The sequence below is a fragment of the Ostrinia furnacalis genome, unplaced genomic scaffold (genome assembly GCF_004193835.3).
Source record: "Ostrinia furnacalis isolate ACB-3 unplaced genomic scaffold, ASM419383v2 OfSCF7642, whole genome shotgun sequence".
Taxonomy (NCBI): domain Eukaryota; kingdom Metazoa; phylum Arthropoda; class Insecta; order Lepidoptera; family Crambidae; genus Ostrinia; species Ostrinia furnacalis.
In genome coordinates, this window is record NW_021137881.1 from 223 (window position 1) to 15,618 (window position 15,396).

At 42.2% G+C, this 15,396-nt stretch overlaps 2 protein-coding genes across 2 annotated transcripts in view; one reads left to right on the forward strand and one right to left on the reverse strand.

Moving 5' to 3' along the window:
• Positions 1 to 258: 258 nt before the first annotated feature.
• Positions 259 to 13,155, forward strand: LOC114365786 (protein hook-like; the record flags this gene model as incomplete). Its single annotated transcript, XM_028322454.1, has 9 exons — positions 259 to 455; positions 1,313 to 1,450; positions 2,028 to 2,141; positions 2,793 to 2,973; positions 5,187 to 5,317; positions 8,405 to 8,549; positions 9,194 to 9,367; positions 10,560 to 10,659; positions 11,154 to 13,155. Coding segments are annotated over 9 exons (1,400 nt in total), but the record flags the coding sequence as incomplete, so codon positions are not given.
• A 979-nt stretch (positions 13,156 to 14,134) lies between these two features.
• The window catches only part of LOC114365757 (cytosolic carboxypeptidase 4), a 65,714-nt gene continuing 64,452 nt past the window's right edge, over positions 14,135 to 15,396 (reverse strand). Inside the window, exons 25-26 of the mRNA XM_028322404.1 lie at positions 15,100 to 15,141; positions 14,135 to 14,586 (exon numbers count right to left, since the gene is read on the reverse strand). Of these exons, the coding sequence (XP_028178205.1) occupies positions 14,508 to 14,586; positions 15,100 to 15,141 (121 nt within the window). The 3' untranslated portion in view covers positions 14,135 to 14,507. The remainder of the gene's footprint in view (positions 14,587 to 15,099; positions 15,142 to 15,396) is intronic.

Consider the following 15,396-nt stretch of genomic DNA (forward strand, 5'->3'; position numbering starts at 1 on the left):
AAGTCGCTCTACTGAAGCTTAGGAACGAGGAGCTACAGGTGAGACACTTAATATAGGATTTTGGCATAAACTTTGTCTAGCAGATTTAGCTATTTAACGTGAGATCGCAACTGGATGCCTTCACGGAGTAGCTGATCAAACAATCAGGAGATATAGAGTAAGTAATATCGATAAGATCCTAGGTTGTGAAGCTGGAGTGACATTCAGGAAGAGACGACGCTAGCGTGAATGTCACCTGGAGGCGCGTTACACAAACAGCTGTTGAAAGTACCGCGGGCGCGTCGCTGGGGCCCGCGCACGCCGGCACGCTGCGGTACAGCAACATGCGCGCGCAGCTCGACGCGCTCAAGGACGAGCTCGATAAAGTCGAGCTACAGAGGGATGATCAGCGCGCGCGCGCTGACGCACTTGAGAGAGAAGTCGCTCTACTGAAGCTTAGGAACGAGGAGCTACAGGTGAGATAAATCATTTTTGTAAGTAAGTCTTTTGTAGGATGTTAGGCCTGTAAATCGTGACCTAGCAACTAGATGCTTTGCAAGAGGATCTGACAAAGGTGTAGAGTAAGTAATTTCAATAAGATCCTAGGTGGAGCGACATCCAAGAAGAGACGACTCTAGTGTGTATGTTACCTGGAGGCGCGTCACATAAACAGCTGTTGAAAGTAGCCGCGGGCGCGTCGCTGGGGCCCGCGCACGCCGGCACGCTGCGGTACAGCAACATGCGCGCGCAACTTGATGCGCTGAAGGACGAGCTCGATAAGACGCACTCTAGAGGGAAGTAGCTCTACTGAAGCTTAGGAACGAGGAGCTACAGGTGAGACATCTAATTTGGGGTTTTGGCATAAACTTTTTCTAGCAGATTTAGCTATTTAACGTGAGTTCGCAACTGGATGTCTTCACGGAATAGCTGAACAAGCAGCGTAGAGGTGTAGAGTAAGTAAGTAAAAATATCGATAAGATCCTAGGTTGTGAGGCTGGAGCGATAATATCCAGGATGAGACTACACCCTTTAGTTTGAATGTCACCCGATGTAGGCATCACATCAACAGTAACTGTTGTATAAAGACGACACTACTTAGCATTAATGATTTTATCCCAGCACCATACATTCAACTGCAATATCTTCTCTATGGTCACTGCAATAATAGTAGTAGACTTATGCTCGTTTTCACCATCAATTCCTAATTTTTAAGTAACCCCTACGTAAACAAAATTCCTGTTATTTCTTACAAATTAGGATTTGATGGTGAAAACAGGCATTAGCATCCTTTATCGTTTTGCCAACTCATTCACGTATCCCATTTTCCATTCAGATAGCAGCATCGGAGAACGTGACGCTAAAGGACGAGGTGGACGCGCTGCGGGAGACGGCGGCCAAGGCGGCCGCGCTCGAGGCCACCGTCGCCTCCTACAAGAAGCGGATGGAGGAGCACGTGGATTTGCGGAGACAGGTGCGTCGACCATACATTTGGACTGGTTTCATTTTGTACGAGTGGATGAATAAAAAAAAATTTTGCTATATTCTATAATGCTTCAACTACACCAAAGCGTGCAGATCGCCATCGCCGGCGCGATCATAGGCCAATGACAGGTCGCGCGGACTGTCATGGGTCGCGCGACCTGTCATTGGTCTTAAATTATTTGGCAACCATTTGATATGTAATGTCGGGATCCCGAGACTATCTTGGGATTTAGTACGTTAAATCTCCTGTAGGGTTCGAAGTTAGGCTCAACTTAGACCTACGGGGAACAGCAACTATACACATTATAACTCCAAATAAAACCATAACCGTGCGCGAAATTTTGGGCATCAAAAGGTTTAGAATAAGAAACATAGTAAGTACTTTCTATATTTGGGTTTACCTATCGCAGGCGTATCATATTAGTGAGAAGACGAGTGGTCGACTAATATGGGCGTATCCAAGTTAAGCCACGCCTTTTGAGTATTTGGTTATATCTGTCGCAATCGCTTACACCATCTACGAGTGAGACGGAAGACAGTGGTATAGTAACACTATGCGTGTGCAGGTGAAACTCCTGGAGCGCGCGAACACGGAGCACGTGCAGCGCGCCATCGAGCACGAGCAGGCGGCCGCGCGACACAACGCCGTGCGCGCGCAGCTTGACATCTACAAGAAGCAGGTATGTGGCGACAAACTTGCTATATTATACGATTGTTATTCATCTTCCTCTGTGCCAACTCGTCGCTTGCCTCTCTAACTGACGTAACTGACATAACTGACATTTAGCAAAATTTTCAGGTGATTAGACAGATCGATTCGTCTTGCAAAATTGATTAAGATGGTGTAGATAAATCAGTTTCGAAAAAAAAATGTCAGATACGTCAGTTAGAGAGGCAAGCGACGAACTGAGGTACAAACTTGTACCAAATAAACACATTAAGGAAAATAGAGTGTCACTACTACGAAGTTTACTGTACTGAAGTTTTTTTGCCAGAAAACCTTCCTGTCCTGTAGGCCTAAGATGCGCGCCGTGATAACTTTTATCGACGTCAAAAAGTATGGACAAAATCGATAAAATGGCGTGATAACCGCTTATCGCGGCGCGCATCTTAGTCCTACTGGTGTCAGATTTAAAGAACTCTTTACCGAGTTTGGATTAATTATTTTTCAGACATTCAGATTGAGTGGAAACAAATATACAGTGTGATTTTATGCTATGCGTTGTCCCATCTGAGATCATATAACGTATTTAAATCCCATCGTGATTTGTAAAAAATCTGTAATGTATAAAAGATCAAGGGTCTCTAATAAATAGTTTGTCTCTCCTTAGGTGACAGATCTAAACGAAAAGTTGGACGCAGAGATAACGAAGGCTGACAAATTAGAGATAGAGAACAAGAAGTTGAGCAGCCGAGTGGCGTCATTCCAGCGCGAGCGGGACACCATCCTGCAAGAGCGGGACACGCTGAGGGAAACAGTCGATGAGCTGCGCTGCTCTACTATTACCACAGGTACACTTTTGACTACATAGAGATAGAGCACATTCTGAGCAGCCGCGTGGCATCGTCCTAGCGCGAGCGGGACACCATACTGCAAGAGCGGGACACGCTGAGGGAGACGGTCGACGAGCTGCGCTGCTCTACTATCACCACAGGTACACTTCTGACGACCAAGAGATAGAGAACAATCTGAGCAGCCGCGTGGCATCGTCCTAGCGCGAGCGGGACACCATACTTCAGGAGCGGGACACGCTGAGGGAGACAGTCGACGAGCTGCGCTGCTCTACTATCACCACAGGTACACTCTAACGATATAGAGATAGAGGACATTCTTGTTCTGAAGCTGAGCAGCCGCGTAGCGTCGTTCCAGCGCGAGCGGGACACCATACTACAAGAGCGGGACACGCTGAGGGAGACCGTCGACGAGCTGCGGTGCTCTACTATCACCACAGGTACACTTCTAACGACATAAGAGATAGAATACATATCTGTTCAGAAGCTGAGCAGCCGCGTAGCGTCGTTTCAGCGCGAGCGGGACACCATACTTCAGGAGCGGGACACGCTGAGGGAGACGGTCGACGAGCTGCGCTGCTCTACTATCACCACAGGTACACTCTAACGACATAGAGATAGAGAACATTCCTGTTCTGAAGCTGAGCAGCCGCGTAGAGTCGTTTCAGCGCGAGCGGGACACCATACTTCAAGAGCGGGACACGCTGAGGGAAACAGTCGATGAGCTGCGCTGCTCTACTATCACCACAGGTACACTCTAACGACATAGAGATAAAGGACAGTTGAGCTGCCGCGTGGCGTCGTCCCAGCGCGAGCGGGACACCATACATACTGCAAGAGCGGGACACGCTGAGGGAGACTGTCGACGAGCTGCGCTGCTCTACTATCACCACAGGTACACTTTTGACGACATAGAGATAGAGGGTAAGCTGAGCAGCTGCGTGGCGTCCCAGCTCAAGCGGGACACCATACTGCAGGAGCGGGACACGCTGAGGGAGACGGTCGACGAGCTGCGCTGCTCTACTATCACCACAGGAACACTTCTAACGACATAGAGATAGGGCACAAGCTGAGCAGCTGCGTGGCGTCCCAGCTCAAGCGGGACACCATACTGCAGGAGCGGGACACGCTGAGGGAGACGGTCGACGTGCTGCGCTGCTCTACTATCACCACAGGTAGGTACACTTCTAACGACATAGAGATAGAGACAAGAAGTTGAGCAGCCGCGTGGCATAGTCCTAGCGCGAGCGGGACACCATACTACAATAGCGGGACTCTACTATCACCACAGGTACAATTCTGATGACATAGAGATAGAGAACATTCCTGTTCCGAATCTGAGCAGCCACGTAGCGTCGTTCCAGCGCGAGCGGGACACCATACTGCAGGAGCGGGACAGGCTGAGGAAGACCGTCGATGAGCTGCGCTGCTCTACTATCACCACAGGTACACTTCTGACGACATAGAGATAGAGAATTGAGACAAGAAGTTGAGCAGCCGAGTAGCGTCGTTCCAGCGCGCGCGGGACACCATACTTCAGGAGCGGGACACGCTGAGCGAGACAATGGACGAGCTGCGCTGCTGTACTATCACCACAGGTACACTTCTATCGACATAAAGATAGAGAACATTCTTGTTCTGAAGCTGAGCAGCCGCGTAGAGTCGTTTCAGCGCGAGCGGGACACCATACTGCAAGAGCGGGACACGCTGAGGGAAACAGTCGATGAGCTGCGCTGCTCTACTATCACCACAGGTACACTCTAACGACATAGAGATAGAGAACATTCCTGTTCTAAAGCTGAGCAGCCGCGTAGCGTTGTTCCAGCGCGAGCGGGACACCATACTGCAAGAGCGGGACACGCTGAGGGAGACAGCTCTATTATTACCAAATCTATATTTCTAACGAGTTTTTTTTATCCACAACATGGAAGCTCTTGGCCTGTATCTCACCTGATGGAAAGTGAAGATCAGGCTGAAGGTGGAAGTGAGCTTCACATGGAATCTTCAACCACAGAAGAACTGGCTATTTTGCTGCCGGAACAGACCACTACTGTAAGATGATGGTAGCTATCCAGGTGGACTTAAAAAAACCCTACCACCAACCAAGATAGAGAACGAGTTTTTTTCTTATAATATTTAATGATAAAGACAAATAGAATCACTAACTTTTTACAATGCATATCAATATTACATTGTCTACGAATCTTTTTCAGGTGCAAGCGAAGACAACGTGTCGCGCGAGTTGATACCCAACGACGTGAAGGAACAGCTGATTCGACTAGAACACGAAAATAAGCTTCTGCGACAGAACCAAGGCGCGCAGGCAGACCAAGCTTCAGTGCAGGTGAGTTTAGTCGTAAGGGCTGTTTCTAACCTACTGGGGGCTCTGGGAATGTAAAGCGGCCCCGAGACGGTCAATTGCGATTGTCAATGTATTTACGTTATTGACAATTGATGGAAACGATTGTCAAATTGCTCAGCTAAACGATCAATATTAGCTTCAATGGCACCTGTCACGTAAATTCAATTGACAATCGCTTCAATGCGTTTTGTAAACGATCAATGTCAATTGTAAATCACGTAAAATTGACAATCGCGATTGATCGCCTCGGGGCCGTTTATGGCCCAGTTTCAACCAAGGCGGAGCAGAGCGCAGCAGAGAAGTGTTTTAGAGTAACCAATCAGATTTCATTATTTATTTCGTTAACCCATTATAGACTAGCGGTCCCATATGGTACCACTTTTTTGTGTGTTTTAATTTGGCTATACACATTAACACGAGAAAAGATGCAGTGCTCTGATTGATGCAAGTCGTAGCCAATAGATATGGTCTATGCTTCTAGGAATAAAAATTGACAGTTATTCGTTTCAGTTGTGGGTAATTGANCTATAGCTTCGGCGCAGTGCCGATCACTGACGTTTGTCAACAAAATGGTGCTTGACTCTTGAGACAGGCTAAATTACACCATATTGTTAATGACATTGAGCATACATTTTTTTAACCCGGCGCCAATGACGTGAAAATAATTGCAAAGACGATGACCCCGGGTCATATTGACCCACATTTCATCGATCATTTTTCAGGAAATTGTACAAGTAATCTTAATTTTAATTACTGTCTATGTATAAAGGGTTCTTTACTGAGCTAATAAAACAAAAATAAAACGAATACATGAAATAAATATTTTTTTATGAATTGATAAGCAAAACATGAAAAAATCACGTATAGAAATACATTTGAGTCTATATTTTTGGTTTTTGGTAAACATTTTTAGTAAAAATGGGAATCAACAATGTTATATAGTGAAAAAGAGATAAAATCAACTTTTTATATGCAGATACAATGAGATCAATTTTCTACTTCATCATTCAGAGCCATGGAACTGCTGCAACTGGTGCAGTATGCAATCAAATGGTATGGGCATGTAAATGTGGCATGACGCACTTGCCGGCGTCGTACTAATGCAAGTTCGAGATTATCCAAAGACTGAGTCCCCATTACTTGCATCTTTTTCACATTCGTTGCCATTTCTAAGTTCTGGCTATTACAGCCTGAAATTCTTCAATCTTGGAATTCGACTCTTCTAGCAACGCTACATTCTTGCTGGGTCATTTAACAAAGACATTTTGACTAAAACTTAAAAAAGAACCACATAAGCTAGCACTAAACACAAAATAAGCGAATAAAAGTAAGTCACAAAATCACCGCGCCACCGATGACGCCGGGTCATAATGACCCGTTTTAATTTGAAGCCTGTGTATCTCGCTACGCAAGCGGAGTCACAATACGTTAACTAACGGAATGGATTTAGGGAGGTTCTATCTCCAGCTATACGAACGCTCGAACCATAAAATGGACGCAAAAAAAAAAAAAATGAACGTTTGAAAATGCCTCGGGTCAATATGACCCAGCGTCATTGACGCCGGGTTAAATACCTTCGCGAAGTAAAACTTCTATACGTAGTACTTATTATTATTCTGTGCTATAACTTCAGTTTTGCTCGTCGCGAACGTTTTAACTAACATAGACAACTTTTTGATACGTTACTCCACAAAAACTTACTGCGGTATGATTAATGAGGCATGATCATATCTTCACCTTCTATTGAGGTAGCCAGAACAACCCCGGCCACAATCCAATAGGTACCTACCCTTAGAGACTGACAGTGGACATGGTAAATTATTTCAAAGTATAAAGTAACTTTGGTGATTTTTGTCTGTGTATCAAAATTGTTTGTTTCCCTAATATAAATAAATAAATAAGTATTTTAAGATGCAATTTGTGACTTTTTTCTGTATGCTACTGCCACATAAATCTTTAATTGGTATAATTTCGATAATAAAATATGTTTCACACCTTATCGCACAATTCGATTTAAACGTTAATAAGCGAAATTATCGTGCTATAACTCAAATATTTGAACAGCCAGACGCAATCGTTTTCTAATCTTTTGACAGTTGGAAAGCAGTTTACATTTCGTGTTGATTTTTTATTCAAAATCAACACGAAATGTCTTTAACTGAATAACTTTTGAGTGTATAATAAATCTGGCATGTGAATCATCACGTATTAATTATTGTTTAACTTAATATTTGTGTTTTAATTGTAGATTTATTAACATGTTAGTGTCCGTAAACATGCATGAGTAAATTCAACAAAAGGCAAATGAAAAAAATAGTGCGACATCATTTCAAGTTCTCTCAAGAACTCCGTTTGAGAGGACCGGTAGATATCGTCTAACAAGTATTAAATATCACCAATTTCATCATGATCTGAACAAACTTTATTCTTATTTCTAATTTTATTTGATACTGTTATATGCAAAGCTCACGAAACCCTAATTTTTGGAAATAATTGTTAATCTCTCGTGGTAAGCTTAAGATGCTTGTTTTACGAGTGGGTTCACTACTATAATCCAGCGACGGCAGAGTTCGAACCTGCGTTCTTTAGATCTCTATTCGGCCAGTCCGATTTCGACATTATTGGACTTATCGCTATTATAAACAAGCTTTGTCATCATTAGAAATAAAATAATTCAAATCATAACTTTGTTGTCCAAAATGGCGTCTTATAACAAACCACATATGTACATTGGGTTGTTAGTTGATGAAACATGGTAGAAGCCGGCAAATAATTTCCTTGACATAATAAATAACGTGTGTTGGCGGTGGATGTCTTGCAGTTCATAAATGAAAAGCCGTTTCTTCAAAATGGACTGTATTTTAAATAAATATTGTTCAATGCAAAAACCATGACAAAAGTTCAATGAACCCTTAGACAGCTCACAAGTCAATCAAATATTATATTTTTTAAAATCTAGGAGTCACTAATTGTTAACACCAAAAAGGTTCATTCTAAATCAAGAAGTCTAATAGCTAACACGATAAAGGTTCTTGCTAATCGCGTCGCTAACAACGTGTTCGTCACCAGGCGTTACTGGAAGACTACGCGGCGCGATTAGAGAAGCAGCGCGCCGTGAACCGCGAGGCCAACCAGCGCATCATGCAGTTGGAAGCCACGCTCGAGGCGCCGCACCCGCGGCTCGCCTCCGCCATCGAGGACAGCCAGAGGAAATGTTAGTATACACTTATGTTTTTTATGTATGTACCTATTTACAAAAAAATCCGGATTTGTTCCTTCCCGTTTAATGTTAAAAGAGGGAAAAAAATAATCGAACATCAGGACGCCTCGGGACCTTTTTATCTAGTGTGGGGAGTGTAACCCTCAAATCCTCGATTTGTCTTCAAAAAAGGTTGTGGGCACATCACAATCACCCCAAATGTCATCACCGTCTCGTCACCAAAAAGTGTGATGTCACAATAAGGTTGTGGGGCCCTCAGCCTGGCCCACAATGTGGGCATGCAAATTGTGCCCACTATAGTTAAGGTCATTAAATTAAACCTTTGTCACATGTCATCCGCTTTGCAATGGAGGGAAGTCGAACCTTCTTCGAACTCCTCTATATTCTTCTGATTAATTTAGTTGCGGGTCCAATGACAGTTTAACTTTCCCCCGGGACAAACTTGACCTTCGGTTTTTATGGCGGTCAAGCTGTAGATCATGGCTACACAGGAGTTGCAGCGGTGGGAACGAGAGGTGGGAATAGTGAATTAGTGTATAGTGAATTCCGAATATAATCTCCGCCTATCTTCTGGTGAATTCCATAGGGTCGTGCTCCTAAAATTGAACTAATAATGATGATGTTGATGATTTTCCCAGCATTACAAGTGGAGGAGCTCCAAGCAGCGTTATCAGAAGAGCGACGGCGGAGCAGCAAGTTACAGGAGGCGTTAGCGGCGCGAGAAGCCGAGCTACTGGCCACCGAGGACAAGTACAAGAAGTGCGTCGAGAAGGCCAAGGAGGTCATCAAGTCGCTGGACCCCCGCGCGACCGGTGAGTTATGACAGTGAGGTGCAACACCTAAGCGCGCGTTTGTACTGCAAACAATGAGAGCATAGTCAGCGTCAAATAGTTCGACACTGTTCGGGCGGGAGGCAGTGGTTGTAAGGCACCGCTCCCGTGCCCGGGATATGCGGTCAGGAAGGAAGCTAACTCCCTAGTGAGCCTAGAGTCCTTATTCCCTAAGACACTAAGTCCCTAGAGCCCTAGCCCTGCCTAACAATAGATACTTAGACATAATAAGGGTTTGATAGGAAGGAAGCTGCTCCCGGGTCGCCCAGGGCAGCAGCGTTAGGACGGCAGGTAGGCGGCGGGGACCCGCTGCCAGCCCGGCAGACTCACCGGACTGATCATAGTGACGGCTAAGGGTGTCTTGGCCGCAGCGGGGGGAAATGAGACACAACGACGGACGGTTGATATCTGTTTATTGTTATGATTCTATTGCTATTTATACGTAAGTTATTTACTGTACACAATGAAACGTATTTGCTAGTGTGCCGTCGGTGTAGAGCGCCGACGGTGCACGCTGAGGGCTCATGGGTCGCCCGGCGGTCGATGCTGAAAGTGCAGCAGGATGTACGATCGTGCTCGTACATACACAGTGGCCTAAAAGTTGATAACGCAACCTTATCATTTATAGCAAAGTGTTGCGAACTCTTTGGAACTTTGGGTGTCACAAACTATTTGACGCTGACTGTACGTACTATAGTGGGCAGTTTTCAATATGGATTGGTTCAAGGCATCACTTAGCTCGTGACTCCCGCTGCGTATCATTTGCGTTGGCGAACGCATGACTCTGAAACCAGCCTTATAGGGTCCATGTCACGGTATATTCTTCGATAATACATTGTCGGCCGTTTGGTGTAGTGGTTCAGAACGGACTACTATGCCGAGAGGTCCCGGGTTCGTTTCCTGGCCGGGCAGAAATTGAAATGATGAATTTTAATTTCTGTGACGGGTCTGGGTGTGACTATGTATAATATTTATGTATTTTAAAAAAAAAAAGTATATAAGTAGTATATCCGTTAAGCTAGCACCCATAACACAAGCATTAAGTTGCTTACTTTGGGGCTAGCTGGCGCTGTGTGAAATTGTCCAAAGATTATTTATTTATTTATTGTGTACCTGATCAATACAGGATTGCATACCACCTTTTTAATTTAATTTCAATTTTGTTGCTGTGCAGGCCAGCCATCGTTGTCTGACATCACGCTGGGATACTCGCGAGGCGCTGGCGCCGCGCCGTCCCGAGCTGACGCCACTCCCGCGCACAATCGACACGAGTGAGTATTTATTTTGCATCCATTTGTACCTCTTGCACGTAAAGAATATTACAAACAAAATTGCGTCAATAATATTTTAGTGTGTTGATGTAAGCGTGTGAAAGATACCACAACAGTACATTTCTATATGTTACTTCGATAGTACGTGTAATGGAAGTTAATAAATGAAATAATGAGGGACACTATAAAATTAGTACTCTATTCGATATAAATTTACACTAACAAGATGAGACCGTTTAGTGCAAAGTCGTTAAAGAGAGTGCTTCCGGGTCGTCTTCGTGGATGCTCGCTCGCGAACCGAACATTGCTCGTTCGTTCGCCGAACGCTCGCCGCCCGCTCGCTGCTGCCTCCGGTCACGCCGCCCGCGGGCAATGTCCGTGCGTAGACACTAGTAAGCATTGTGACGCGGCGAACGTGTGTCGTTATTGACGCTGGATGACGTTTATGACCACAGTTTAAAATTCTAAATCCTTTATCACCCTTGTAGATGGAGTGGGAGCGGCAGCGGCAGCGCGAGCTCCGAAGGCGCGCGGGCAGGCCACAACGAGCAGCGTCTCCTAGCATCCGCGTGGTACCAGCTAGGCGCTCGCTGCCACAGGGACGCGGTTGAAACGCGTTTCGCGCTCCTATCAGCTGGTCACTCCTTCTTGGCCCGCCAGCGGCGTCAGCCGGCCCGAGCGCGCGCCCCGCCCGCGCCGCCCGCGCCCGCGCAATGACCCCGCCGCGCGCGTCTGCGCGTCCTCTACAGTAAGGACCGCACGCTCATACTGACAGAGTGAGTGCGTACAGTGGTGTGCCGTTGATAGTAAGGTAAAACACACTCGAAAAAACATAACCCTCCTTCTGGCGCAGTCGGGCAAAAAGACTGTATACGTTACTTTTACGGAACGAGCATAACTCCTATTTTCATTTGATCGCGATCAGCCGGGCTAGGATGCGCGCCGTGATAAAATTGATCGATGATTTTAGACGACAAATGTATGGGCTTATCACGTAAAATCGATAAAATGGCGTGATAAACGCTTATCTCGGTGAGCATCCTAGGCCTACTGGCCAGATGCCAAACGCGCCGATTATGTAAAAAACCCAGATACGATAATCCGCGGATATGCTTTTATGATGACCCGGCACGTGACTTGTACGCACTGTCGTCGCTTCCCAGTGACTCGACTGCTTCGAAATGGACAAATGTGCGACCAAACGTTGACGTTGATACTGATAATTCACATGTTCTTTTTATTTCTTATTAGAGACGTCAATAAAGTAAGTAATTAGAAAACTATCACACCTGTAGATCATCACATTTCACTTATGTAAAGTGAACTTACGAAATTAGTGTGCAAGAAGTTGATATAGGCGTCAGTAGTACAACTTTCATGTGGTTTTGCATTTTTGACCGCAATTGTTAACATTATTTACTATTTCTCAATGTAGAGACATTATAATTGATTCCCTCCTCTGAGTAATAATAAATTCAAACTTTTCCTTCTCAATGTGCTTTCGAGTCGTAGCCGAACGGCGACTTATCGGGGACCATGTATCTGATTATGTTAAAGTTCGTACATTCGTAATCTCTCACTCAATTATTTTTCGGTCTCCTCATATTTAAAATTTTTGCTTAAAAATTCCATAATTTTAATTGCTTAGCTCTTCCAGTTAATCTAAGCTGTAAATACTTTTTGTAGCACAATTGATCAACGAACAATTATGTTTATCTGCACTTATAATAATTTTAAATAAGTCATCACAGCGATCTATGATTGCTGGCAAATGTACCCTTCATTTTGCATTTGGGTAGAATACTGAGATATACCGGTAATTTTATCTGGTAAACAATTGTTTTTGTTAACTTCATAAAATATATTTTCTTCAAACAATTGTTAGTAAGAAGTGATAACTTTTATTCTGTTTTTTCTTCAAATTGTAAAAACCCACCTCCCTACATGGTTAACAACCTGTATGCTAAATAATATAATTTGTTCCTACTACTAACATCTAACATTGTTTAACTGCCCATCAGTCAGCTCAACTAAGTTTAATTTCAGGAATGCTTTTGATACCATTGAATAATTTATAGTAGAAAATGTAATACATTTATAGCGTACTAAGAACAAATTAGATAGCTTAATTATAACACTTTTTGTACTACACACGACACATTTAATTTAGTTATAATCAAGACAAATCTCCGGAGAACAAATTGAATTTGTATTTACTATTTTTTTAGGTATAATCGTTGTCAGTATTGTATATAGTAACATAAATAAATATATATTGTTGTATGTCATACGCTATATTATGTAGATCATATTCGTGTATGATTGCTATAATACATTATTGTATTAATTTTATTAGCGTCACGAAATAAGTTTAATACCCGCCCACAACTATTTATAAAAATACTGTCAATCAACGAGTTATGTTTGAAACTTTGCATTAAGTTACATCACAATCATTTTAGATTTTACTCATAATTATTACATGTGATAATTTCGTAGGAGTAAGACAAAGTGGAAAAACATTGTATAAACTTTATAAAAAACAATTAGAGAATTGTCTTTGCCAATATCTAGACGATATCTTTGTTGAGGTGCAATTAGTGCAAATTATTATTTATAAACTACATGTAAATGTGATTCATTGTTGATAATGACAATATATTGAGTTTTGAGATGATAATATATAACTTTTTTCAAAACTATTTCTTTTATTTGGACTTGAATATTGCCGTAATAACATCGATATCGATAAGTGTATTTCAATGCTTCATCGTCTACAATGTGCACAATTATTGATCAATGTGAACACGGTTAAATTGTATCATAAGTTTTTTTTAATTGTAAGAGTTATCTTTTTGATCCAGAGATTTATAAAGTAGTTCAAGCGGACCTAATGTAGACGACACCCTACAAATGAAATATGGAGGCTTAGCTTTGATTATAATCCCGACATTATCACGTCCATAGCCATGAGAAATAAACGTCGATATCAAGATTAATTTTTGAACGTGACCAGTCGAGTCATGCTTCGTGCTATCTAGTCGTCTCGGCGCTTGGTCGAATACATTTATTTAGTCGATCAAGAAATAATTTTGAAAAGCATGTATAGAGAAAGTGGTATGAGAATTTTATTCAATAAAATATAATGCGATCAAAACTAGTAGTCTTCTTTGGCTGGTAAAATATCTCGTAATAATATAAATATGTACTCATAACAAATCAATCTAACGGTTGCGAAAGTTATCTTGAGTTAGGTTTTCGAGAATTAGGTTTTTTAGAAAACCTTACTTTAGTTTTAGATTTTTGAACTGAGTTTTCCTAAGTTACCTGTTAGATTTTGGAGTGTTAGGTTTTCTAATATAAGTGTGAGGTTTTCGGAAGTTAGGTAGGCCTTCGAAAGTTACTTAGATGCCCCCCTACAAATTTATATGGATGTCCGCCGTGCGTTAAGAAAGGGTGAATAATAAAAAAGCTTTCGGTGATTTCATAATTTATTTGTAATTGAGATCACATGCAACTTAATAAATTTAATTTATCACAAACCAAACAAACTAAGGATCACAGGCGCACACAGCACACAGACTAATTTGTACATAAAATAAATATGGTAATATTAAAATTAAATATAATACGCAATAAAAATCCATAAGAAAATAGATAAAGTAAAGTTTAAAAAATAAACCTCTGCTGATAAAGTGATGTGATTATAAAACCAAATATGTTGGAATTGTATTCCTCTATCTTAATTGTATGATTGGAATAACCATAATTTCAATGGGTTTAAGTTCTAGGTTTCGGGTTACGTTTGTAGTACATAGTTTTTCTAGTCTTATTCTACCTATGGCCGAAGCCTAGTCGAAGTCCTCGTCGGAGTCGGTCTTGAGCACGCTGTCGGAGCCCGAGCCCGGCTCGCTGTCCACCGCTATCTCACTGCACAACAGATTATTTGGTGCTATTAGTCAAACCGAGGATTTGATCATGCAAGCTGAAGAAACTGGTGAATGGGATTGAGTAATTATTGCATTTCTTAATATTTCATTCTTTGGTGTTGTTCTTATAGGTATACTTATCATTGGGAAAATTAACGGACCCAAGTAAGATTATTCGAATTATTAAGTTGTCGAAATCATATAAGATTTATCATGATTAGTTATTTGCAAACACAATTACTCTGTCCTATCTATGATTAAAAATTATACTATGTTTTTTATGTAATGAAGTATGTTACGAAATGTTAGAATTTTTTAATGATACGCGTAGCTTAGGTATGGACGGATATTACTAATATATAACAATAAGCTAGCGATTCATTAAGCATAAAACAAATGTGTGGCTTATTATCTACAGATATCTTATTAGTCGTCGAATGGCTATAGGTCTAAGTAATTAACAAAAGCTTAGCCAAATTATGTGCCACATGGTTTCAAACCACATAAAACTTGCCTGTCTGCTCCGAGGTCAACCAAACTAACTTCAATTATATTTCTGTTGAAAACATTTTACATTTAACATACCTATTGTTCAACCTGAGGAAATATCAATCGCTCCTTATGAATGCAAAAAATAAAATATCAACTGAGTGCTTCTATTATGACGTCTCAGTTTCATGTAAGTTGTTCACAAAACTTAATCGAGTTTATCTTTCTACACTCTTCGGTCCCCCTGTGTTTCACATTAAACTAGGTTTCATCCTTTTTTATGGTGTGGCATTAGCACCTCATTCGATATTCTAGCGCCTAG